This window comes from Phacochoerus africanus, chromosome 5 (genome assembly GCF_016906955.1).
Source record: "Phacochoerus africanus isolate WHEZ1 chromosome 5, ROS_Pafr_v1, whole genome shotgun sequence".
Taxonomy (NCBI): domain Eukaryota; kingdom Metazoa; phylum Chordata; class Mammalia; order Artiodactyla; family Suidae; genus Phacochoerus; species Phacochoerus africanus.
The window spans coordinates 90,112,878-90,140,570 of NC_062548.1; the positions used below are offsets into that span (position 1 = coordinate 90,112,878).

General features: G+C 35.5%; 1 protein-coding gene across 2 annotated transcripts in view; it reads left to right on the forward strand.

Moving 5' to 3' along the window:
- Positions 1-27,693, forward strand: part of PPP4R3B (protein phosphatase 4 regulatory subunit 3B) — a 58,523-nt gene that overhangs the window by 22,835 nt on the left and 7,995 nt on the right. For both annotated transcript variants that reach the window (XM_047782045.1, XM_047782044.1), the window contains 10 exons: positions 3,192-3,269; positions 4,712-4,828; positions 6,229-6,345; positions 14,079-14,210; positions 15,494-15,596; positions 18,331-18,372; positions 21,568-21,726; positions 22,950-23,119; positions 26,524-26,663; positions 27,050-27,234. In XM_047782045.1, the coding sequence (XP_047638001.1) occupies positions 3,192-3,269; positions 4,712-4,828; positions 6,229-6,345; positions 14,079-14,210; positions 15,494-15,596; positions 18,331-18,372; positions 21,568-21,726; positions 22,950-23,119; positions 26,524-26,663; positions 27,050-27,234 (1,243 nt within the window). The remainder of the gene's footprint in view (positions 1-3,191; positions 3,270-4,711; positions 4,829-6,228; positions 6,346-14,078; positions 14,211-15,493; positions 15,597-18,330; positions 18,373-21,567; positions 21,727-22,949; positions 23,120-26,523; positions 26,664-27,049; positions 27,235-27,693) is intronic.

Genomic DNA, 27,693 nt, shown 5'->3' on the forward strand with positions numbered 1-27,693 from the left:
GCTATAGCTCCTATTCGGCCCCTCGCCTGGGAACCTCCATATGCCACGGGTGCGGGCCTAAAAAGCAAAAAGAAAACAAATGTTTTGTAAATTCCAAAAAGCCAGTAATTTGAGGTTATCTCCACACAAATAGCTTCAGATTAAGATCCTTTTCAGAACAAGAGGTTTTAACTTTTCCCTGCACTAGAAATGTACACTAGAAATGAGACAGGTATCTCAAATATTGACGTTTTAACATTTTCCATAAATTTTCACTATTCCATTTTGGTAAGAGTTAAGTTAAAAAATAAACTCAGGAAGTTCCCACTGTGGTTCAGTGGGTTAAGAACCAGACTAGTATCCATTCATGAGGATGTAGATTCGATACCTGGTCTTGCTCAGTGGGTTAAGGATCCGGCATTGCCACGACCTGTGGTGTAGGTTGCAGACGAGGCTCAAGTCTGGCACTGCAGTGGTTGTGGCATAGCCCAGCAGTTGCAGCTCTTGATTCAACCCCTAGCCCAGATCCTTCCATATCCTGCAGCTATTGCCCTAAAAAGAAAGAAAAAAAGTTTTAAAAATAAAAAAAAACCCAGTAAAATCAGTGGTTAATTACTTTTTTGGATTTTGCAAGATTGCGGCACTGAAAGATAAATTTCTAACCTTTCATCCCAATTGTAATTGTAATTAGTATATAAAACCTTCTAGTACCATTAAGAAAACAACTTTGCAGTAATATGGTTTTGTTTTAGAGGGTTTTGGGGACTCAAAGTGTAGGATTTAAATACATACTAAATTTTATGTCACTGAATTTGGCCCATTCTAATTTGTGTGTGTATTTTGCTTTGGTTTGTTTCATAATTTTCAACTACTTAGGAAGCTGTCCCATAGTTTATTTTATGTTGTGAAAGTGACAAAAACCTTGTTATGCTGGAAAGACCAGGATTCTAAACCCATCTCTGTCACCAGCTAGCTTCAGATAAATCCATTCTTTGGGCCTCAGTCTCATGAAATTTAAAATTGGTCTAGGCAGTCTCTAGGTAATTTCCTAAAGCCCGATCTGATTCTAAATTTCTGTGTATACATGATTCTAAAAATAGTGCATGAGTCTTGGGTTTTGGATTTTGATTTTGTTTGTGTGCTAGTACTTACATTTATTACAAAGAAAAAAGTTTGCTTTCAGACTTTTTAGGATCAGCTTTTCCCCATAAGGTTTTGTTATTCATAATAGCACTCGCACACAATATGATTTATTTAAAGCTCTTAAAATGGAAAAAAAAAAAAACTAAAGTGATCTAAATAAACTGGTTTAATTACTTGAAGAACTAGGGGTCTAGGGGAAATTTTCCAGCTATACTTAATGATAGGCTTTAGGTTTTCAATCAGTTGCTCCCTTAGTACATACATTGGAACAAAATACATGTAGAATATTATCAGAAATGTTAGAAATCAGGGAAAATATACTGAGAATCACAAGGCATTCTCTTAGCAGACTGTAATACTTGAAATTGCCTCTGTAATAGTTTATGCAGTTCTAGCTGTCAGTACACAAATAATCAGTCACATGAGGAGAATTTAAATGGTAAGTTTTATTTATCAAAGAGAATTATTTTCCTAGGAAAGTATTCTGAAAAAGTTAAAAATCTTTAGACAAAAGAGGAAGATTTAATCTGGGCGTGATGCAGAAAGATAAAAATTTTTAAAGGTTTGAGTAGAGTTAAATGTGTACTTAACAAAATCTAAAATACTGAGATAAAAAGTATTTGGAAAAAGTGATTTGAGGGATAAGTAAAGGGTTTATGCAATTGAACTCTTTTAGAAGATGGATGGTTCAGGTCCAAAAGGAATCAAGGAAATAACAAACACTGTTCATTTTTTTTTGTTTTTTGCTTTTGTTTTTATTTTTTTAGGGCCACACCCATCACATATGGAAGTTCCCAGGCTAGGGGTTGAATTGAAACTGCAGCTGCCAGCCTGTGCCACAGCAGCATGGGGTCTAAGCCACATCTGTGACCTACACCACAGCTCAGAGCAATGCCAGATACTTAACCACTGAGTGGGACCAGGGATTGAGGCATGTCCTCATGGATACTGGTTGGGTTCTTCACTGCTGAGCCACAGTGGGAACTCCAGGAACACTATTCTGAGTCAAATAGTGAAAGAGGTTATCTATCAGTGATGTGTCTTTGAACAGTACCTAAGGATGTTAAACAGAGTATATCATATTCTGTGATCATACATAGTGCTTTTCGTTTTTACTTTTTCATATATGCTCAACCTTGTTTCAGAAAGGCTCTTAAGGAATTGGTAACACTTCATGGATGATTCACAGTAAAAAAGGGGGCAGGTATTTGAGCTATATCTTTTATATGACATGGTTTGATTTTATTACCAACCATGCGTGTATCACTATTACAGATATTTTTAGGACGTGCTACTTTAAATTATCAAATTATTTTTCATAAAATTGAATTTTGAAGATTACTGAAACTTAAGAGCATAACTTTCTTTTAGCACGTTTTGATGGAAGTCTTCTCTAGAGTGATTTTCAATGTCAGGCACCCATAATGATAGAAAATTGGAAAATATAGATGAGGAAAAGAAATCACTCATAACCTATCACCAAAAGATAATCAAAATTAACTTTTGTAATCTTATCACTACCAGATAAGTCTTCTTTAATGCCTTCCCTCATTTTTCTAATCTGCTGCTAACAAATAATGAGATCTTCAAACATGTTTGAATTATGTTTAAATTAAACATAAATAAATAGACCTAAAATAAATAGTTCCCTGAAAAAGAGTTTTCAGGCATGACCTCTAGAACATGTTTTGTTTTGTTTTGTTTTGTTTGGCCATGCCCATGGCATGTGAAAATTCCCGGGCCAGGGAACCAACCTGCACCATAGCAATGACAGTGCCGAATCCTTAACCACTAGGCCACCAGAGAGCTCCTATTTTTTGTTTTTCAGAGAGTTCTTTATAGTTGAGGTTTCTGGTTAAATGAGGTATTAATATATATATATAAAACTAATATTGAATGGTGTAGTCAAGTTTTAAAAATTATAACATGAACATACCTGGAATTTTTGGTTTCATATTGAAATTGCTCTTAGGTTTTCAGCTACTTTTATTGTAATTTGTGAAATCATATAAATGAGCATAACTTTGTACTTTTGTTAATATTTATAGTAATTATTTCTTCTCATGTAGGAAGATGAGAAGTTTTTGTCTGAAGTTTTTGCACAATTAACAGATGAGGCCACAGATGATGATAAACGACGTGAACTGGTAGGTTATTTATTATTAAAATTCAGACCCTTAAAGAGCACTTACTCTTTCAACATATGCAGCTTTTAATGTTGAACTTTTGAATATAAGAGAAAAAATTTGTTTTTTTGGCCATGGCATGCGGAAGTTCCCAGGCCAGGATTCAAACCCAAGCCACAGCAGTGATAACACTGGATCCTTAACTGCTAGACCACTGGGAACTCCTGAAAAAAAATTTATGGTTAGTAAGAAGGGTACATACAGATGCCCCTTGGGCAACACAGGTTTGAAATGTGTGGGTCCACTTATACACATATTTTTTTCAGTAGTAATACTGCAGTACTACACAATCCTAGGTCAGATGAGGAACTGCTGATACAAAGGGCCTACTATAATGTTACCCATGGGTTTTTGACTTGGAGAGTGGTACCCCAAACCCTGCATTTTTCAAGGGTAAACTATATTTAAATTATATTATAAAACAGTCATTCTCAAAGTTCCTGAAACTTACTGTTTTTGTGTCTTAGAAATTTTTAGAGATGTTTTTATGTGATTCTCTCGTCTCCAGTGACGAAATTTGTGCCTTATAAATCACAAAATCAGATATGTGGTTTATGTTAGGAGAGAACCACAAACTCATGTATTTTTATTATGGTTGTAGATGTATTATTGAGATGTTTTTCTTTGTAAACAAGAGATAAGGAGAATCCTTCTTGAATAAATGAATGGTAAATACTTTGGTTCTTGGAAATGTTTTTCTTCTTTCAGCTGTGTTAATAATCACTTTTTTAAGGTATAAACCATGCTTTGGGGTAAGAGAATAGTGATTACTATTTACCAGAAGTTTGTAATTTTTTGAAATATTATAATCAGATACTTGGGTTTTAAGAAGTAATGAAGGTTTGCTGACTCAAAATCCACCCAGTCATCTTTGATATAATTATTTATTAATAGTCTACTCAGTCCTCATTTATAAAATTAGTCCTTTATTCAAGGATATCACTAAAGTTCTTTACAATAATTAAAAATTGAATTGTGCTTTATGAGGGCTCCCTGGGAACCTAGCCACTGTTTACTCTAGCATGGTTTCTGTGTTCTTTAGGTTTTGAGGAGCCAGGATAGCTTGAAAAGTCAAAGGTCCTTGACAAGGGTTAATTCCACACTGTGGTAGATCACATTACAATTTGCCCCAAGGTTACTTTAAGTTCCCCAGCTAGGGGTCTAATCATAGCTGCAACTGCCCTCCTATGCCACAAGCACAACAATGCCAGATCTGAGCCAGGAGCCACAACCCCACACCACAGCTCACAGCAATGCCTGATCCTTAACCCACCGAGTGAGGCCAGGGATCAGACCTGCATCCTCATGGATACCAGTTGGTTCGTTATCGCTGAGCCACAACGGGATCTCCAAGGTTACTTTTAATGTGTGTCAACTTCTCACTATGCTTTCTAACATTGCAGGTTAATTTTTTCAAGGAATTTTGTGCATTTTCTCAGACATTACAACCTCAAAACAGGGATGCATTTTTCAAAACTTTGGCAAAGCTGGGAATTCTTCCTGCTCTTGAAATTGTAATGGTAATTATATAGCTTCTTTTAGTGTTTTTGAAATTGTCCATTTCTAATAGATTTATATTATGGATGGGAAATTATTTATCATAGTAATGCATATTGAATTTTGTAATTTAGGTTATGATTCACTTCACAGTGAATCAAAAAATCTCTTCAGATTTGATTAACTTAAATTTATAATATTAATATGTGATTTATATAATATGGCTTCAAGTGAATAAAAATCCCACGTTTTTACAAGATGATTATCTCTTCTGTAACAAAATTAAGTATATTTCATAAAAACTAATAAAGTACTTCCCTTTTATTTCACAAAAACTAATAAAGTGGTGTGAGGGTGGTCTGGACCATGGGGGGCTTGTGTTGCAATATGGGATTAAAGGAGTGAGTCTTATACTTTGTTTATATGAGTTTTATCCATTGGCATTTATTGTATGAAAAATTAAAACTGGGGAAGTTTTAAAGTATTAACTCACTTAAAAATGATAACCTGTTATATGTTACTATAACTTCTATGAAAAATTAATTTTTCCAAAACAAAAAAAAATTTAGCGAGAAGAATGGCATGGTTTCACATTTTTTGCCACTCCCTTTAATGTCTGGCTTAATGGAAGATAGCTAGATTCTCATAGTGGCTTCTGCATTTAATCTGTTATGATACAACATCTTGTAACCTCTGGAAAACCCCACTATACTTGAGATAGACTAACCATGGAAAGGGCCAGTAGTGCCCTAATCTCATGCACTTTTGAAAAGGGTTAGGACCCCCTTTTTCAGGGTATTGGGCCCCTCCCTAGGATTCCCTGAATGACACTTTGAGAACTGCTAAGTTAGGAAATGTTTTCGGAGTCAATTGGAAATTTTTAACTTATGAATCATGTATCCTTTATGTACTAAATGGGAAAAGGCACCTCATAAAACTAAGTTATGGAAAAGAGTTGAAAATACCCAGATTGTTTTCTAATATGTCTTCTATTAGGAGGGTCATAAAAGAGAGAGTCAGTTACTAAGTAGTAACTGGCAAATCCAAGGCCAAAGACAGATACTGAAGAGTTTTGAAGCCTTGACTAAGAGACATCATTTACAGTTCTGCATATATTTAAATCAAGAATCCTCCCCCACTTCATCCCCAAAATATCTGTAAAGTAGTGTTTTGTAATCCTGTGCCACTTCTTATATTTGAATTCTCTGAATATTTACCTTTGTGGTAATAAAAAACTGACAATCATTGAGCTGCCTAAAGTTTTTAATATTTGTAAAGGATAAGGATGGGAAAGGTTATGTATTTTTATTCCGGTACAATGTCTTAATCCAACAATTTGGCATAGATTTGGGAGGAAAAGGGAATGAAAGCATAACATTTGTTAAGTCTCCAAGTAACCTACTTTTCCTTTTCCTTTTAACAGGGCATGGATGATTTGCAAGTCAGATCAGCTGCTACAGATATATTTTCTTATCTAGTAGAGTTTAGTCCATCCATGGTCCGAGAATTTGTAATGCAAGAAGCCCAGCAGAGTGATGATGTAAGTAATAATATTTTGGTTCTAATGTGAATTACTTATAGAGTAGTGTTTGCAGACTATTGAGAGAAAAGGCCTGTGTGACAATTGATTTGTTCATTGTTAAAAAAAGACATTCAGGCAGTTCCCGTCATGGCTCAGTGGTTAACAAATCTGACTAGGAACCACAAGGTTGCAGGTTTGATCCCTAGCCTTGCTCAACAGGTTAAGGATCCGGAGTTGCCATGAGCTGTGGTGTAGGTTGCAGACGCGGCTCGGATCCCTCATTGCTGTGGCTCTGGCGTAGGCTGGTGGCTACAGCTCTAATTCCACCCCTAGCCTGGGAACCTCCATATGCCAAGGGAGCAGCCCAAGAAATGGCAAAAAGACAAAAATAAAAATAAAAAAATAAAGACATCCAAACTGCATAATACGAATCAAATTCTTAGATGTTTTTTGTTTGTTTATTTTTCTTCCATGCCTAATGCATGTCAGAGTTCCCAAACCAGGCATCAAACCTGTACTATACCAGCAGCCTAAGCTGCAGCAATGACTATTCCAGATCCTTAACCTGCTGTACCACAAGGGAACTCTAGACATTGTTTGTTTTGTTTTTTTTTTAAGTTGAAAGTACTAATAAAATGTAATTTTAAGTGCTTAGGTTGGGCACCTCTCTAGTATAATTAAGAAATTTCTTCCACTTATTCAGACATGTCTTTTTTTTAGTGAGGATGAACATATATTAATGAGACCAATTGTTATATTTTCCCACTACAAAAATATTTAAACTTTGCCCTTAAACTATTAAGGACAAAATGAACATATAGTTGTAATTGAAGTATTCTTTCTTGTATTAAATATATTTTAGTGCTAAGTAGAAAATAAGTAAAATACAGTTATGTGCCTTTTTTTTTTTTTTGTCTTTTTGCCTTTTCTAGAGCCGCTTCTGCGGCACATGGAGGTTCCCAGACTAGGGGTCTAATAGGAGCCGTAGCCACTGGCCTACACCACAGCCACAGCAGTGCTGGATCCGAGCTGTGTCTGCAACCTACACCACAGCTCACAGCAACGGTAGATTCTTAACCTGCTGAGCAAGGCCAGGGATCGAACCCACAACCGCATGGTTCCTCGTCAGATTCGTTAACCACTGTGCCATGACGGGAACTCCCAATTATGTCCCTTCTTAAAGAAGGTTTAGCTTCCCAGTGTTAATTTGATTCATGTATGTTTGAGTTACTGTTTTTTGAATTAAACTGTAGTAGTTCTGTATGTTTTATGTTTAATTTATTAATGTCTACTTAGATTTTTATATTCTATCTTTGTTAGGTATTTCCAGTGTTTTTTATTTTATTTTTAAAGAAATTTTATTTCAGTAGTTCCCTAGTGGCACAATGGAATAAGGATCGGGCATTGTCACTACTGTGGTTCTGGTTACTGCTGTGGCATGGATTCAGTTCCTGGCCAAAAAATAATAATAATGAAGCAGTTTTATTTTAGAATCAGTTTGGGCTAATGCTGTGGCTTAGGCAGTAGGAAAGAAATAAAAGAAATATTTTGTGTTAAGTATATTTGTGTTCAAAAAACCCAAATGGTGCTAGATTTGTCCTTAAATATATGCCTAGCTTATTAATCAGTTTATAATCTCACTGTTGAGATTCTTAGTGCTGTGCTTTGCAAAAGATAACTGAAATTAACACTTCTTTTGCTTCATTCTCAGTCATGTATGGGATTAAGAGCATTCATAAAGTCTCTCAGACCATGAGAATAATAATTTACTTAGAATTCTTAACTTTTAAAGCTTTTATTTAGATTTTTGTTACAAATATTTCCTTGTTTACATTTGATTGATACATGAGACATAAAGAAGCAGCTGATGATTTTTTTTTAATGGCCACACCCTCAGCATATGAAAGTTCCCTGGGTAGGGATTGAATCCGGCCACAACTGAGGTTACACCAGATCTTTTAACCCACTGCACCAGGCTGAGATCGAACCCTACATAGCAACCTAGGCCACCACCACAGTTGTATTCTTTAACCCTCTGCTCAATAGCAGGAACTCCACAGTTTCCAGTTTTTAACAATGAAAAGTCCCTTTTTAATTCTTCTTTTTCTCTTGTTTAAAGTCCCTTTTTAATTTCTCTTTATACTCTTCAAGTTCTTTCATTTCCCTGAATTTTCTGAGGTCTGACAATTTTCCAATTTAAAATTTTTGTTGTCTTAAAATAATTAACCTTTTTAAAAATTTAAGGATTCTTCATACTCAATTCTGCTATATTGAGTTGCTGTTATTTGAAAAGAAAGAAGTTACCTGTATATTCAATGGGCAGTTAATATTTTTGATACTCTTAAAATAAATGCACACTGTTCAAACTTATCTTTTCTAATATTATGAAGCAGATTTGATTTTAGGAACATGGATTACAATATTAAAATATGTGTTGAGGAGTTCCCATCGTGGCTCAGTGGAAATGAATCTGACTAGCATGTATGAGGGCGCAGGTTCAACCCCTGCAGGGTCTTGCTCAGTGGGTTAGGATCTGGAGTTGCCCTGAGCTGCGGTGTAGGTCACAGATGCGGCTCAGATGTCGTTGCTGTGGCTATGGTACAGGCCAGTGGCTACAGCTTTGGTTAGACTCTTAGGCTGGGAACCTCCAGGTGCCACGGGTGAGGCCATTAAAAAAAAAAAAATGTGTTGAGAAACAAGGAAATATTAACACTTTTTTTGTTATTGTAGTCATTATTTCTACCCAACCTAGAAGGATAGCAATAATTTCAGTCTTTTTGCTGTGCTACAGATTGCACATATTTTTATGCCGCTGTCCTTTGAAACATTCAGTAAAACTATAGGAATCTGACTGGATAAGTAATACAACTATTACTGAACTGTTTATTTTGGAAGGTATTTTCAGTGTATTTCTCACTTAGAAATAAATTCATTTTTTTTTTTTAGATATATTAGCCTTGAGGTTATTTTACTTTTAAAGCACTTGTGTTTTTTAAAGAGTTATACGAAATTATTTGTAGAATTATATACAGAATTTGCTTCAGAATAATTCTGGGCAGTGAAATTTACCATAATAAGAGGTTAAAAAAATATGTAAGCTCATCTCTCCGGGTTGATCATTCAGTATCAATATTTTGTATTGAACATATCACATTTTATTTCTTAAAGTTGTGTCAATTTTTAACTTTTTATTTTGAAGTAATTTTAAATTTACATAAAAATTACAGTAATATTATAAAGAACTTCCATGTACATTTCACCCAGATATTAACATTTTAAGTCTCATTTGCTTTATCATTGTCTTTCTTTGCTTGTATTTGTATATACACATTTACATGCATGGATGTATAATTAATTTTTTCTGAATCGTTGAAAAATAAGGTACAGAAATGATGACACAATGCTCCTTTAGCCTTTTGTTTCAGTATCTATCTACTAAAAACTCTACATTACCACAGTATAATTATCAAAATCAGGAAATGAAATTAACGTTTTTATAATACTGTTTTCTAACTACAGTCCTAATTCAGATTTTATCATTTGTCTGAGTAATCTCCTTATTACTCAAGACAAAAATGAAAAGTTTCTGGAGTTCCCGTCGTGGCTCAGTGGTTAACGAATCCAACTAGGAACCATGAGGTTGCAGGTTCAATCCCTGGCCTTGCTCAGTGGGTTAAGGATCCGGCGTTGCCATGAGCTGTGGTGTAATTTGCAGACATGGCTCGGATCCCGCACTGCTGTGGCTCTGGTGTAGGCCAGTGGCTACAGGTCCGATTCCACCCCTAGCCTGGGAACCTCCATATGCCACGGGAGCACCCAAGAAATGGCAAAAAGACAAAAAAAAAAAAAGTTTCTGGTCCAATATCTAGAAATTTGGATTTGTCTGATGTTTCCTCATGATTTGATTTAGGTTATTTCTTTGTGTCAGGAATGGCACAAAGTAACATTTTCTTCAGTGCATCATACCAGGAAATTCCCTCACGGCTTTTAAAAATGAGCTTAAGTTTTCTTTGTCCAGGCTGCTTTACCATTTCACAGAATAGAGTTGGAGCATTAAGTTCTTCCATAGGATTTGAAGAACTATTGTTGCTTTCTTCTAACATGTCAGAATGGATTTGAAAGAAGTATTGGCTTTATGATGCTCATAACTTTCATTCAAGTAGCTGCAAGAGCAAATTTTATGTACATGAGCTTTCTTTATAATTCTTATTTACATTTATATATTTTTTAAAAACTTGTGATGTTTCCACAACATCCATCAGTAATTTTTATCCTACTACCTCAGAATATTCTTCCTGCTCTTACCATTTTCTTTCTCCTCTGACTTACTATATGTATGGAATCTATGGTACACAGATTCTGATATTTTCTTGAGCTTACCAGAAAGTGTCTGTGCAGATTTTTCATGTAACTTCCTCATGATTGCCCCTTGGCTAACAGTGACTGTCTGATACCATAGAATAGAAAGTATACCATAGAAGTTAAAATTTTTAAGAAATATATCTTGGAGTTCCCATCGTGGCGCAGTGGTTAACGAATCCGACTGGGTACTATAAGGTTGCAGGTTTGATCCCGCGCTGCTGTGGCTCTGGCGTAGGCCAGTGGCTACAGCTCCCATTCGACCCCTAGCCTGGGAACCTCCATATGCCGCAGAAGTGGCCCTAGAAAAGGCAAAAATACAAAAAAAAAAAACCTATTTACAGTGTAAGCAACCAGAGGGGTTGATGACCCCTGACTTAGACCTCAGAGTATTGCTTGTATATGATAGTGGCACTTAGAAACTTGTTTGAAGGAAGGTTGTAATTGCAGAGCTACCAGTGTGGTGTAAAAAGTAAAACAAAGAGACCATGGGAGTAAGCAGGCATTAATGAGAAGGGAGTCCCTCTTAAGACTGTATATATATAGGAGAGTGTGAATTTTATCTAGAATAGATTTTGGTGACCAGCACTGGAATAATTTCACTAGGGTTAATCTATAATGAATTGTTTTCAGATCAAGTCATAGTTTGACATCCAAAGAAGGAATTTTCCTGTAGTTTGTCTTCATCTGCATTATTTTGCTATAATGGCATGAGCATGAGTTTTCTAGCCTAATTAATGCCATGACTAGAGAAGCAGGTTAAGGAAAAGTGAATTTTTTTTAATACTAGTAAAGAACTAGCAGCCCATTAGAAATGCTGACTTGAGTTTTGAGACTGGTCTGACTTTAAGTTATCTGTTCCATTGGAGAAATGGGCATGGAAAAGTTAATAAGGTCACTTAGAATGTTAGTTATTAGCTGTACTACAATTAGAGATTAAATCTTTTAATTTAGCTATTCATTCTCTTCACCAGCATAGCTAAGACAGTGAAGCATATTCTTTTTTACAGACAGCTTATAATGCTGGTAATATTTTTAGTTCATTGATGAATGTTAAATAATATGTTATATTGCTTATGAACTACTTGTTTATTGTCTCTGAAAGCACATTATTGCTATTGAGTGAATTTAGTCACGCATTGTAGTAGACTAGTTTTAACTGTTTACTGAGGTGAGTACCTGAAATTAGACTGTCTCGATATTATTCCTTGCTGCTCTGTGCAACATAATCTCTAGACAAGTAGTTAATTACAGTGTTTTTTTTTTTTTTAATGGGCCTCGCCTGCAGCATATGGAAGTTCCCAGGCTAGGGTTGAATCAGAGCTGAAGCTGCTGGCCTACACCACAGCCACAGCAACGCCAGATCTGAGCTACAGCTTGCATCCATGCTGGATCCTTAACCCACTGAGCAAGGCCATGGGTTGATACCACATCCTCATGGACACTATGTTGGGTTTGTAACCCACTGAGCCACAATGAGAACTCCTAATTCTAGAATTTTAAAAGTTGATTTTTATTTAGTTTGCAGAATGCAGTCATTATTAATAATAATAATATCTAACATGTGTCATAGAGCTCATCTCATTTGTTTCTCAGTTTCCTTCATTGGCTGATGTGTTTCATATATTTTGTTTTATATAGTTTTATTTTCATATATATTTCATATATTTTGTCTGGGTTTTTGTTGTTTTTCTTTGAGTTAAAAGAGTAAATTTACGAGTTGCCGCTGTAGTGCAACTGGAGCTTCAGCACCCCTGCAGTGCCAGGACACAGATTCAATCCCTAGCCAAGCACAGTGGATTAAATGATCTGGTGTTGTCGCAGCTGCAGAGCAGATCACTCCTGCAGCCCAGATCTGATCCCTGTCCCAGGAACTCCATATGCTATGGAATGAACAAAAAGAAAAGAAAGGAGTAAATCAAGTTCCTGTCATTCATTTTGGCCAAAAGCAGAAGTCAGATTTGCTATTTATTTTCAGAGCATATTTGATTACAAAAGACTGGCCTTTCATTGTCACTGCTGTGGCTCAGGTTGCTGCTGTGGCATAGGTTTGGTGCCTGGCCCGGGAACTTTTGTATGCTTCAGACACAGCCAAAAAAACTCATAAATAAATACTGCGACTCTTTTAAAAAATTAAATGAATGTTTAGTCCCCCACCACCACCCCAAAAAAAAGGACTGGCCTTTATTCAGAATTGAACAGTTTGTGGATTTGTGTCTCTTTTGTGTTACATACTTTAATAACTACTCAGGTTTCATTAAAATGAGACTTTAGAACATTAAAAGATAAACCCATCTAAAACAAGGATTTAGAAACCAACTTGTTTTAAGACTTTCATATCATTGAGTGTAGTAATTGGTATTATTGATTGTGAGGTATTCCATTTTTTACCCCCTTTTCCCTCCCTCTTTTTTTTCTCTTTGTCTAAGTCTCTCTATCCCGTTTTTTCCTTTTCCTTTCCTTCAGCAGAGAAGCTGTAATAAAAGTGTGCTGTTGAAGAGTGCTGTTCAGTTTCTGTGATGATGGAAATGTTTCTTTAGACATACAGTAAGGTAGCCACTAGCTACCTATGGCTATGGAGCACTTAAAATGTAGATGATGTGACTGAGGAATTACTGATTTTAATTTAAACAATCTCATTTGGCAAGTAGATAACGTATTGGACATTATAGGGTTAGAATAGTCACTACCTGTACAACCAGTCTAAGAAGTGATTCTTTAATATTGTAGACATTCTAAGCAAAAGAATGCCTTGATTAGGTCTCTGTTTTAGAAAGATAGTTCTAACGGCTAGAGATAGCTGTAGGAAGAAAGCCTGACCTATGGGAAAAATGAAAAGCATAAGTTTTTGTTTGTTTGTTTTTTGGTTTTTTCTAGGGCCGCACCCACGGCATATGGAGGTTCCCAGGCTAGGAGTCTAATCAGAGCTGTAGCTGCCAGCCTACACCACAGCTCATAACAACGCTGGATCCTTAACCCACTGAGCAAGGCCAGGGGTCAAACCCCAACCTCATGGTTTCTAGTAGAATGAGCCACGATGGGTACTCCGAAAAGCATAAGAAATTAATGTAACACTTAGGAATGAGTTTGGCTTAATATAGCAGCAAAACTGGGAGAGAGGTCAGCAAGATGGCAGATGGGAAGTTTCAGCCCTTATCCCCCCAAAGAAACACCAATTAAACAACCATAACAGATGAGAATACCTCTATGAGACTTCTAGATTCTAGATGGAAAGTTAGAGAACCTTCTGCATGCCTCAGGCACAGCCAAAGTAAAAACAAAAAAAGTTCATCTTTTTTTTTGGGTTCCCGTGTGATGTTGCTTTTGTTCTTTCAGCTGGTATGTTTGTCTTATATCCAAACCAGGTCTCATGGAAACACATTTTCTTTCAGGATATCCTTCTCATTAATGTAGTAATTGAACAAATGATCTGTGATACCGATCCTGAGCTAGGAGGTGCTGTTCAGTTAATGGGACTTCTTCGTACTCTGATAGATCCAGAGAATATGCTGGCTACAACTAATGTAAGAAATTACTCTATGATTAAAAATCTCTTGCTCTAGTCAATTTTAGATGATTTTATATGTAATAAGTTATGTATAAATATATAAATTATATGTAAATACTAAAATTTTGGAAATATGTACAATTTTGAGAAACAAATGCTTATGCATTTGTACACCTGTCATTCAAGTAGCAATGATATTCTTCCAGCAGTTATTTTTGCAGCAAAATATAAAATTGTTATCTATTAAAATGTTGGTAAAGTGTTAGTATATCTATTTATGGCCTTTAGCCTCTGCATATTAACTTCTTATAACATAATGATGTGAATATAATTAACACTACTGAACTGTAAACATAAAAATATTTATGATAGTAAATTTTAGGTTATGTGTTTATCACAATAAAAAAGAGAAAATTAGTAATACCAAATGATTGTAACTGCATAGTGAAAGAAGTCTTTAAAAAAAGGACTTAAGGAAGTATTCCAAGATATTAATAATGGTTAACTCAAAATGCTGGGATATTTCTCCTTTATAAAATTCCTTCAAATTTAGAGAATATATATTATTTTTAAATCATTATAAATTTATAAGACCAGCTATATAAAAAACAGTGGCCAAAAAAATCGAAAAGTATTATTTTCCAAATTTCCAGGTAACAATTTTATTTTATTTTATTTGTCTTTTTAGGGCCATACCCGTGGCATATGGAGTTTCCCAGGTTCAGAGCTATAGCTGCCGGCCTACACCACAGCTCATGGTAACGCCGGATCCTTAACCTGCTGAGCAAGGCCAGGGATCGAACCCTCAACCTCATGGTTCCTCGTTGGATTCATTTCCACTGCACCATGACGGGAACTCCACAAATTTTTACATTTTAAAAAGTAAATCTACAGTCTATACCGTCTATAGTGGCTTGATAAATCAGCTTGGTGTTTTTTCAAATTTTGATCTTTATGAAATCTGGGGATTCAAATTTTAAGTGGTTAAGTTGTCCTCACATTGACTGTTTCTTCATTGCATTTCAAGTCACATGTGTATTTTTTATTAATTTTTTTAAATTTTTCCTGAAAAAAATTAATAATACTATCTGGTCTTTTCATTTTTATGTAATATGTAATATGAAATAGATTTGAGTTTTCAGTTCTGGAAAAATAACATTAAGGTGAATCAAGGGGTTTTGATTGTTTCACAGTATCTTAAAGTATCAACTGTTTGTATATGACTGCACTGCTAATTCTTAAAGTTTTTTTTAAATTATAAAGGTAATAAAGTATTTCTTAAATTTCTCTCTGTTTCAGAAAACTGAAAAAAGTGAATTTCTAAATTTCTTCTACAACCATTGTATGCATGTCCTCACAGCACCACTTTTGACCAATACTTCAGAAGACAGATGTGAAAAGGGTAGGGTCCCTTATTTACTTGCTTATGATTTCTGCTTTAAAGGAGCAGGATAAGTATTATAACTAACAGGCTCTTGGTGCTTTTTATGACAGGAAAATTACTATTAAAAAATTTTAACTGCAGTGTAAAATCATGATTTCCCTTATTTTGGAGTATCTGAGTTACAGAATGATACAGAAAATGTGGCAAAAAGTATTACACTTTGAAGAAAAGAGATGTAAACACTTAGCAAAAAAATATTATTCCCAGCGTTGTTAGTGTTAGAGTATATTGTCTACATTAGAAAATCCAAGGGAACCATCATTTTGGAGACTTATTTGGCAATACAGTAAAAGCTCTCTAATTTTACAGCGTAAGGATAGAAGTCAATGGGTTAATCAGAAAAATTGGTTACAGCAGAGAATAATTTTTCAAAAATAAACTCTTGGAGTTCCCTTTTGCACAGCATGTTAAGGATGTGACATCAGTGCAGTGACTCATGTTGCTGCTCTGGCACAGGTTTGATCCCTGGCCCGAAAACTTCCACATGCATCAAGCATAGCCAAAATAATAATAATAATAATAATAATAACAACAACAACCTCTTCTTAAACATTTACTTTAAATTTTGACTTATTTAGGCAAGGCTTTTTTTTGTATTTTTTTTTTATTGTATTTCTGTATTACATTCTTGCATTAACTGTACCCATGATTTATCAGCTGCAATTTCTGGTTTCAGTTTATTAAAGTGGAGTATTTTTGGAACAATTTTGAGTATAGAATTCTATTCTGGCTTTAAGTACTTTCCCTTAAATACCTAAGTATTTATAGTTTTACATATCTTATCTAATTTACTTTTTTTTTGGCTGCACTCAGTGGCATGTGGAAGTTACCCAGCCAGGGAATCAAACCCATACCACATTTACAACCCGCACCCACAGTTGCGGCAGTGCTGGATCCTTAACCCACTGTGCCGCAAGGGAATTTCCTGGTATCTTTTTTTTTTTTTAATTGAATTCTGCTATATTCAACTTAGCCCTAGATACTATACTTCTATGACATTTCATCCATCTACAATATTTAAATTACGTAGTCATACTACCAAACATAACTAGTATTAAACAAAAGACTGACTCTTTGATAAACATACAATTCAGTTGGTGAAATGAGAAATGTGTGGGGACGTAGTCTCAGAAAATTTGGTTAATCTGATATGTCAGTTAAGAAAATGTTTATTAAACTAATAAAATTGTAGAATGGGCACACCCTATGTAATAATATCAATTCCATTTCTGGGGTTATATCCTAGGAAACATTTGTGCATATGCATGAGAAGTACAAGAATTTGTTGCATTGTAAGAAATGAAGATTATGTGGTATATTTGTATAATAGAATAGTATTTAGCGATTAAAATAATTGCATTTTGTTCTGCCAGCTCATTAGTTCTCAAAAATACAAAGTTGAATAGATAACAAAAAGCATGTCCCAGAACATTTTCTTGCAGAATGGTTTCATTTACATAAATTAAAACAAATGTGTTTTTAACTTTCATTTTAAAATATTTCCAGCATACAGAAATATTTAGATAATAACACCACAGATATGTACTTCCTGTTGGCTTTATAAAAATTGTCATTTTTTTCAGTTTTTTAAAAGAAAATAAATTACAGATACTATTGGAGTTTCTTATGCATTCTCATTCCACTCCATCCCCATCCTTCAAGAAATGCTGAATTTCGAGTTTATCATGCTTATGTATGACATGTATAATGTAATATTTTTCATGGTTTCAAAGTTGATATGAATTGGCTTACATTGTACACATTATTCTGCATTTTTTTCTTTTTACCCAGTGCTTTTTTTTTAGATCTATCCGTATTGATTCCTAGAGCTGTTACTTATTTTTAACTCTTACATGGTATTCTCTTATATGAGTATGCTGTAATTAGAAGCATCCTGCTTTTAATGTTTCTCAGTTTTGCTGTTACACGCAATGTTTTGATACACATTCTTATGTTTCCCTACATAAATGTGCTCTAAAATAGGGCCTAGGAGTCGAAACTTACTTAGAATGCTCTATTCACTTTTTCAAAAATTCAAAGCATAACTAATTGTTAAAAATCTTTGTTATTCTGGAGTTTAAGAAATTCCTATATGCAAAGATATATCTTAACTGTTGGAGGATGACTAAGAGAAGGCAAAGGAAGATATATTGGTCTTATCTCTGGTTTTAATCTCATTTTTTAATATGATACTGTTTGGTTTTTTTGGTTTTGTTTTGTTTTTTCTTTTTAGGGCCACATTCACAGCATATGGGGGTTCCCAGGCTAGGGGTCAAATTCAAGCTACAGCTGCTGGCCTACACCACAGCCACAGCAACACAGGATCTGAGCCACGTCTGTGACCTACACCACAGCTCACATCAACGCCAGATACTTAACCCACTGAGTGAGGCCAGGGATTGAATCTGCAACCTCGTGGTTACTAATCAGATTCATTTCTATTGCACCACAATGGGAACTCCGATACTATTAATTACAATACTATTGCTTTTAATAATTCTTCATCTGTACTCAATTCTCTAATAAAAGAATGCAGATAGAGGTATAATATTTGACTGGAGCTACTAATTCTTAATGGTTATTATGCAGGTAAGGTGAGGTTTTGATCAAAGATGTGCTTTGTATGTTGTAAAGTGCTAGGGAAATGTAAGCTGTTATTACTGAAGTCGCTGATTTTAATTTTTTTTATTAGATAATGTAGTTGGATCTAACAAAAACAGCACGGTTTGTCCTGGTAAGTACAAATTCTTACTTCATGAAACTAATGGGAATTATAACTTTCTTCCTATTCAGAATATAATGCACTTATACAAGGCTAGGAAAGGCATATTTTATCCAGAAATAGATTTTTTTAAAAAAGAAAAATTCCACTTTCTCCAATATAAAAGATGGAAAACCCAGTTGAAATTTTTTGGTTTATATTTCTGTAAATTCAGAGCCTGTTTTTTGACTTTTAGAAGATGTTTGAAATGTGGCGATTAGTTCATTCTTATTTTTTGATATTTTTTGATATTTTTTTGCTGTACCTGTGGCATATGGACATTCCTGGGCCAGAGACCAAACCCAAGCTACAGCTGTGACCCATGGGGCAGTGCCAGATCCTTAACACACTTGCATTGGGTTGGGGAGCAAATCCTAGCCACTGCAGAGACAATGCTGGATCCTTAATACATTGCACCACAGCAGAAACTCCCATTCTTTTTTTTTTGTCTTTTTGCCTTTTCTAGGGCCACTCCCGCGGCATATGGAGGTTCCCAGGCTAGAGGTCCAATCGGAGCTGTAGCCACTGGCCTACGCCAGAGCCACAGCAGCGCGGGATCCGAGCCACATCTGCGACCTACACCACAGCTCACGGCAACGCCAGATCCTTAACCCACTGAGCAAGGCCAGGGATTGAACCCGCAACCTCATGGTTCCTAGTTGGATTCGTTAACCACTGCGCCACAAAGGGAACTCCCCATTCTTATTTTTAAATCTAGTAAGCTATGGCAAATCAGTTAGGAATTAGCCTTCATAGTAGTCTTATGCTTAGGTATTGTTCATGAATCTGAGTGTAAACACTTGCTTCTACATGGAACATGCATATTAGGTATATTAGTATGAAAAATATGTTGTGTGTACATAGCATCCTGTCTTCCCTACCACGCTCATCAAAAATCTAGCTAGGAAAGCCAGGTTCAAATAAGCAAACAGTTAAGAGATTGGGTTAATAAAGATATAATGAGTAATTTCATGTCGTAATATAGGAAAGTGAAAACAAGACTTTTAATTAACACTACAGATCACTATTACAAAGTCTTTCGTAAATAAAATTCGGGAATTAAGAGAATTTGTTTTTAATGGTGAGGAATTAGTTTATTGGCTGTGGTGATGCCTGTTATACAAATTGATCTGAAGCAAGTAAAACTCTTTACTTACCTTTAAAGCAGAAAAGATCTTTAAAATATCAGAATTTTTATATTTTGTATACCTGATGGTCATTATGTTATTTAAAAGAATTCTGACTTGGAGTTCCCGTTGTAGCTCAGCAGTCTAAGAACCCGACTAGTATCCAAGAGGATACAGGTTCTATCCCTGTCCTCCCTCAGTGGGTGAAGGATCCAGCATTGCCATGAGCTGTAGTATAGGTCACAGACATTGCTCAGATCCCATGTTGCTGTGGTGTAGGCCAGCAGCTGCAGCTTTGATTCAACCCTTAGCCTGGGAACTTCCATACGCCGCAAATACAGCCCTGAAAAAATAAAAATAAAAAGAATGCTGATTTATAACTTACATGATATTCCACAAAATTTTTGTGTCTGGTTTTCTTGAAAAATAAAATACCTGGACTAGATGATGTCCATTATTTTTTTCTATTCTGTTAGGCTCTGATTCCATAATTTCTTCACAGCTTGATATTTTCTTACTCAAGATATTTATAATAGATGTGTGTAATTACCCACATAAGCTCTTGACATACACTAAATTTTTTTTTTGGTCTTTTTGTCCTTTTTGGGGCCGCACCCACAGCATATGGAGATTCCCAGGCTAGGGTTCCAGTCGGAGCTGTAGCTGCGTGCCTGTTTCACAGCCACAGCAACGTCGGATCTGAGCTGCATCTGCAACCTACACCACAGCTCACAGCAACGCCAGATCCTTAACCCACTGAGCGAGGCAGGGATCGAACCCACAACCTCTTGGTTCCTAGGCAGATTTGCTAACCACTGAGCCACGACAGGAACTCTCGACATATATTAAATTTTGATGTTCAAGAAGCACTTTTAAATCATTCCATGAATGTATAAACCAAAGCCTCTTGAGGAAGAACAAAGCTGATATATTTCAGTAAGCATTTCATGGAGATGATGATTTGATGTAAGGAAGATTATTGTTTAAAAATCTTGATATAATTTTCAGTTGATTTTCAAACAGCCAAAAACATCCTTGCTTTAAAGATATTTTTATTTTTATTTATTTATTTATTGTCTTTCTGTCTTTTCTAGGATTGCACCTGCGGCATGTGGAGGTTCCCAGACTAGGGGTCTAATCGGAGCTGTTGCCGCCGGCCTACTCCAGATCCGAGCAATGTCTGCGACCTATACCACAGCTCACGGCAACACCAGATCCTTAACCCACTGAGCGAGGCCAGGGATCAAACCTGCAACCTCATGGTTCCTAGTCGGATTCGTTAACCACTGAGCCACAATGGGAACTCCAAAGATATTTTTAAAGAAGGCATTTTAATTTTTCTTGGGAAATTTGTCGTACCCCACTTTAAGCAAAAAGTTTAAGGTATTTCCTCTTTCCTATAGAGTGGATTCTTTTATAGACCCATTAATATTAATAATGACAGCACATGTTCAGAAAACATTACCAAGAATATCTCAATGCAATGAGGGTTTTATTACCATGTTTATAGATTTTTATTGAGTCTTTTTTCCTCTTAACATTATTAAATATTTTATATAGGAGCCTTAGAACATATCTATTTATGGAGTTCCCATCATGGCTCTGTGGTTAATGAACCCGACTAGTATCCATAAGGACACAGGTTTGATCCCTGGCCTTGCTCAGTGCGTTAAGGATCCAGTGTTGTGAGCTGTGATATAGGTTGCAGATGTGACACAGATCCCATGTGGCTGTGACTGTGGCATGGGCTGGCACCTGCAGCTGCAATTTGACCCCTAGCCTGGGAACCTCTATATGCCGCTGGTGTGGCCTTCAAAAAGACAAAAAAAAAAAAAGGAAAGACAATGTCTATTTGGTGGGTAAAACTGCTAATACTTCTAGAGAGTCTACCTAATGAAAAAATTAAAATTTGTAGCTTCTTGATACAAAAATAGAGAGGAAATACAATTTTACTTTTGCTCTGAAAGATAGGATATATGCTTCATTCTCATTGTTTAGATGTATTGCGATGTTTATTTTCATATGATGACTTTCTTTGTAGATAATTATCAAACAGCACAGCTGCTTGCCTTAATTTTAGAGCTACTCACATTTTGTGTGGAACATCACACATATCACATAAAAAACTATATTATGAACAAAGACTTGCTAAGAAGAGTCTTGGTCTTGATGAATTCAAAGCACACCTTCTTGGCCTTGTGTAAGTAACAATTTAAATGTACACTCTTGTAAAATGTTTTGTGGAACAACATTTTTAGTAGAAAGAGAAACCTAAGTTACCCATGTAAGTATTTTTTTATAGCAGTGCATATACTGTTAAAGAGGTGATTGTGAGAAGTACTAATATTTTGTTTTATTTAAAGGACAAGTGGTCATAGTGTTTTACCACTCACATATTGTTAACATTTAGATTCAGTTAGCGTAACTGTTTTGATATAATACCATGTGCAGTGACATCTCTAATAGAACCACTCCTGCTGTCTTTTATAACTGCTTCATCAAATTGCCATTTATATTTTTGAGATATGGGTCTTGAAATGTATATGTGTTAACTCAGGTTATTTATTTGAACTTATGGGTAGCCTTTCAGTAGACCACTTGGACCACTGAAAATCAAACTTAAATGCTGATATTTGCTCACGTGTTGATTTTTTGCAGACTATAAACTTATTCTTCATAATTTCACCTGCTGATTAGAGATAAACCTTCTCTTTCCAAATTAAAAAAAAAAAAAAAGCTTTGTGGGGGTTTTTCTGAGCATAAAAATCATAATTACAAATTTAAACATTTAATGTATAGAAAAAAAATTAATCTCCCTACTACTTCCTATATTTTTAAGGCCTTAAGGTAGCTGTTCTTAACTGCCTGCATATTTCTTTTCATTTTTCCATACCTATACAGATTTACATATGTGTAGATAGAAACAGGATCAGAACACACAAATCTCAGCCCCTGAATAGTACTTGAAGTTGTTGGATACAATGTGAAGTAACATTTTTAATATTTTTCTTAAACATAGCTGAACAACATTTTTTAAGTTAATTTTTATTTTATATTTGAATATAGTTGTCCCCACCCTCTTAATGACAAACCCCATTCTGATTTTGAGCTGCATTCACTGCATTGTCTGTGCATCCACCAGCACTACTCTAAGGAGTACCAGCATTTGCATTGTATGGTTTTGGGGTATTTTTTAATCTCTGTCTTGGAACTGTCAGCCTACCAATTATTGGGAGTTTTGTTAGCTCTCTACATAAGTGTACAAGTTTTGAGTGGTCTTTCTTTAATTCTGTTTTTCTCAAAGCCTAGTACAGTTTTGCTTTTACTTTAGAAGAACATAAACATTGCTTTATGTAAAAATACCTGTGTAATAATTAATATTGGTGGGATTATCAACTAATTCCTTATGATATTTTTAATTAGGTGCTCTTCGTTTTATGAGGCGGATAATTGGCCTTAAAGATGAATTTTATAATCGTTACATCACCAAGGGAAATCTTTTTGAGCCAGTTATAAATGCTCTTCTGGATAATGGAACTCGGTACAATCTCTTGAATTCAGCTGTTATTGAGTTATTTGAATTTATAAGAGTGGTAAGTTTATATTAAAAGATTCTTAGTAAATTAAAATAATTATATGTTTAGTGATATTAATATTTTATTTTTATTTTTTGACTTTTTAGGGCTGCACCCATGGCATATGGAAGTTGCCAGGTTAGGTGTCAAATCAGAGCTATTACTGCTAGCCTACAGCAACACCAGATCCAAGCCACGTCTGCAGCACACACCACAGCTCACAGCAATGCCGGATTCTTAACCCACTGAGTGAGGCCAGGGATTGAACCCATGTCCTGTGGATACTAATTGGATTTGTTACTGCTGAGCCATGAAGGGAATATGTTAATTGTGAAATTCAGCATAATATTTTAAACCATATTTATTTTACTCTATATTCTTTTCAGTTTCATTTGTTTTGGCCAAAAGTTTTAGGGTATTTAGCATATGTGACCATGGCAGTCAAGCATGCCATTCATGTGATCACTGTGTCCTGTTGTAAGGGTAATCTGACTAGGAACCATGAGGTTGCTGGCCTACGCCACAGCCACAGCTCCAATTGGATTCCTAGCCTGGGAACCTCCATATGCCATGCGTGTGGCCCTTAAAAAAGACAAAAAAAAATGAATAGAGGAGTTCACCTTGTGGCTCAGCAGAAATGAACCCAGCTAGTATCTATGAGGATAGATAGATTGACTAGTATCTATGAGGATAGATAGATCGATAGATAGATAGATAGATACTTCGACTCCTGGCCTGGGAACCTCCATATGCAACGTGTGTGGCCCTGAAAAGACAAAAAAAAAAAAAATTGAGTAGAAAGGTTGAACAATAATTCCCTTGGTAGACGTTGATACAAGATGCATAAGAGGGTAGGATGTTATCATGGAATTTGAAGTTAAAGAGACCAGGAAGTTAGGTAGACTATTCCAGCTGCCTTATTTCATACATGAAGGGTTTGAAACACCCAGAGTGGTTTTGGCTGACGTATTCAAGGGCATTCATTTGGTTGGGAGCACAGTTAGGCCTGAATGATAAGGTACAGCTCAGTCTCAGACAACAGAAGATTTATCATAAAAAGATCTGGAGAGAGCTCTATATGAGTAACAGGGATAAGACAAATAACTGAAGAACCAGTACAGTAAATTTACCCTCTCCCACATGCTGAAATGATTCCACTGGGGGACATGGCCACATGGTTAAAAAAGAACTTGAGGAGTCCCCGTCGTGGCGCAGTGGTTAACGAATCCGACTAGGAACCATGAGGTTGCGGGTTCGGTCCCTGCCCTTGCTCAGTGGGTTAACGATCCGGCGTTGCCGTGAGCTGTGGTGTAGGTTGCAGACGCGGCTCGGATCCCACGTTGCTGTGGCTCTGGCGTAGGCCGGTGACTACGGCTCCGATTCAACCCCTAGCCTGGGAACCTCCATGTGCCGTGGGAGCGGCCCAAGAAATAGCAACAACAACAACAACAACAAAAAAGACAAAAAGACAAAAAAAAAAGAACTTGAAAAAAAAAGGTCAAAACTAGAAATTCATTGTCTAGTTTTCTTTCTTAGAAATCAGATTTGTACTGATGAATGACGCTATTCTCTTGCAAAGGTTATTTGGCTGACTGGGTTGTTTTTTGGTTTTTTTTGTTTTTTTTTAGAGTAGTCACTTGCTAAGAGTATGGTTTGCAAAAAGGATGACGAGGATAGAAGTACTAGCCTTAGCCTTAGAAAAAAAAAGCAACACAGTTAACAAGTTCACCAAGTGTTTGAACCCACGTTCACAGTGTATTATTCTATAAGTTAAAGATGAACTTATATTTTTTTTCCCTTTAAAAATCTTGGTGAGATGCTGATAAAATGAATTTTAGGGTTCACAGCCCCATCCTTAATCTTTGATTGAATTTGTTTTTCTGAAAATAACTTTGAGTGATTGATAAATGTACATTGAATCCAAAAACTCAGTTTATCTGTTTGTGTTTCAGTTTACAACACACAACCATCTTACCTAGGTTTCTAATTTTTCTCCTTTGCGTATTTTTTGATTGAGGTGTGCTGAGGAACTAGTTTAAAGACGTGTAAGTCGTCACTGCGGCCAGATTATGGTCTTTCTCTTAAAGAAGTGATGTGTATATTTCTTACTAATATTAAATCCTAAAAATCAGAGCTTAATTATTTTTAATAATGAGCTAGCTTTGTACCCATGCATCTGCAGTGATCACTTAAAATGGTTCATTTAGAATAATTTAGAAGTTATTACTTTTGGTTTATTTCACAAAAATGATACCACTAGAGAACTGTAAAAATATATGAAAGAAGTTCAAATTATTTTATCTCATACGTATGTGTCTACAGTGTGCTACAGTTGGAGGAATCTGTTTTTTAGGCAAGGCATATCCCGTTTTGATAGTGGAACGAAGTCATTTAGTAATACCTTTCAGTGTTCACTGAGAATATGATTTCAACATATCCTTCCTAAATAGCCATGCAGTCTTCATCACGCCATCCATTCTTTCTTATAGCCTCAATTTTCTCATTCTGTAAAATGGGGAGAATAAAACCTATCTCATAGAGTTGTTATGAGGATCAAGTAAAAATGTTTTAAAGTAGGTTTTTGTTTTTGGGGTTTTTTTTTTTTTTTTGTCTTTTAGGGCTGCATATGGAGGTTCCCAGGCTAGGAATCCAGTTGGAACTGTAGCCTCAGGCATACTCCAGAGCCACAGCAATCCAGGATCCAAGCTGCATCTGCGACTTACACCACATCTCATGACAGTGCTAGATCCTTAACCCACTGAGCAAGTCCAGAGATCAAACCCACGTCCTCATGGATGCTAGTCAGGTTCACTAACTGCTGAGCCACTATGGGAACTCCTAAAGTGCTTTTTTTCAATTAATTATTTTTTTGGCCTTTTTAGGGCCACATCCATGGCATATGGAGGTTCCCCGGCTAGGGGTCAAATTGGAGCTGTAGCCGCTGGCCTCCACTGTAGTCACAGCAATGCCAGATCCGAGCTGCATCTGCGACCTTACACCACAGCTCACAGCAACACTAGATCCTTAACCCACTTAGGGAGGCCAGGGATCAAACCTGTGTCCTCATGGATACTAGTCAGATTTGTTTCTGCTAAACCACGATGGGAACTCCTTAGAGTGCTGTTTAAATTGTAAAGTGCTATTATGTAAATGCAAAAAATAGGTGACATAAACTAAATCCATTTACTTTTCAAATATTCTTTATAGTCCCAAAAGGGCTTCAGTCAAATGCTTCTCCTTTTTTCCAAGTTTACTGTGTGGTCCTGGCTCATTGTATACAGAAACTAGGGTATTTATTTTTGGAAGGTGATTCTGAAAAACCTTTTTTGCAAAAGGTTTGAAACTATTAAAGTTTTTTTTTTAAGTTTTTCTTCTAAGAAGCATTGTATTACATGTGAAATATAAATTTTGTGCTTATACAGGAAGATATCAAGTCTCTTACTGCACATATAGTTGAAAACTTTTATAAAGCACTTGAATCGATTGAATATGTTCAGACATTCAAAGGATTGAAGACTAAATATGAGCAAGAAAAAGACAGACAAAATCAGAAACTGAACAGGTAATGTTTAAGTATATTTATAGCCTATAAAATTGTGTCCAAAATCATGTGTAATTTGATCTTACCTATGAAATTTACCCAGGACATTTCTTTGCATCATTAGTTAGAACAGGGTTGTGTAGGAGGGTAGGATATTCTCCCTGCCCTGAATTTTTATGTGAAAAATTACTGCTCCATATCATTACTCAAGATAAATTTTTGAATTAATGTACAAACATCCTTGGACTATTCTCTGGTTACATCTTATATCACAAGTGAGCTGATTATGATATGTTACACTCAGTTAAAATTACTTCAGCCCCTCTTGGTTATACATATTTTTTCTCAAATTTAATCTGGTCAGGAATTTTAAATCATACTCAATATTTGTAATATATTTCTTACAGTGTACCATCTATATTGCGTAGTAACAGATTTCGCAGAGATGCAAAGACCTTGGAAGAGGATGAAGAAATGTGGTTTAATGAAGATGAAGAGGAGGAAGGAAAACCAGTTGTGGCATCAGTGGAAAAATCTAAACCTGAAGATGATTTTCCAGATAGTTACGAAAAATTCATGGAGACTAAAAAAGGTATTAAAATTTTGAATTTTTGATTAGTACATTCTCTTATTTAGTACAGAAATTATGCATTTGTTTATGAAGTTGTGATTATAGTTTATAAAGCATGAAAGACATGAATTTTATGCTAAATTAAACCTATTAAATTGTATACTTTTTTCAAATAGTTTTTTCAAAACATTTTATGTTCAAAATGTTTTTCTTAAGACTTGACATTTTGTGATTTTCTTCATTCGCTATTTCCAAATTGCATTGTCTTTTTATACTTTGCCTTCTGTGAACAGTCTTGGCTTTATTTCTGTACCAAAATCTTCAATACTAATAGAGATCATATTGATTCATAGAAACTCCAGAGCACAGCTTAGGAAAACTAAGCTTCAAAGAAGTACTTTGCTGTTTGAAATGTTTAAATTGTTTCATAAAGATAAAATAATCCTGAGAAAAGTAAAAGTAAAATTTCCTGCATGTCAA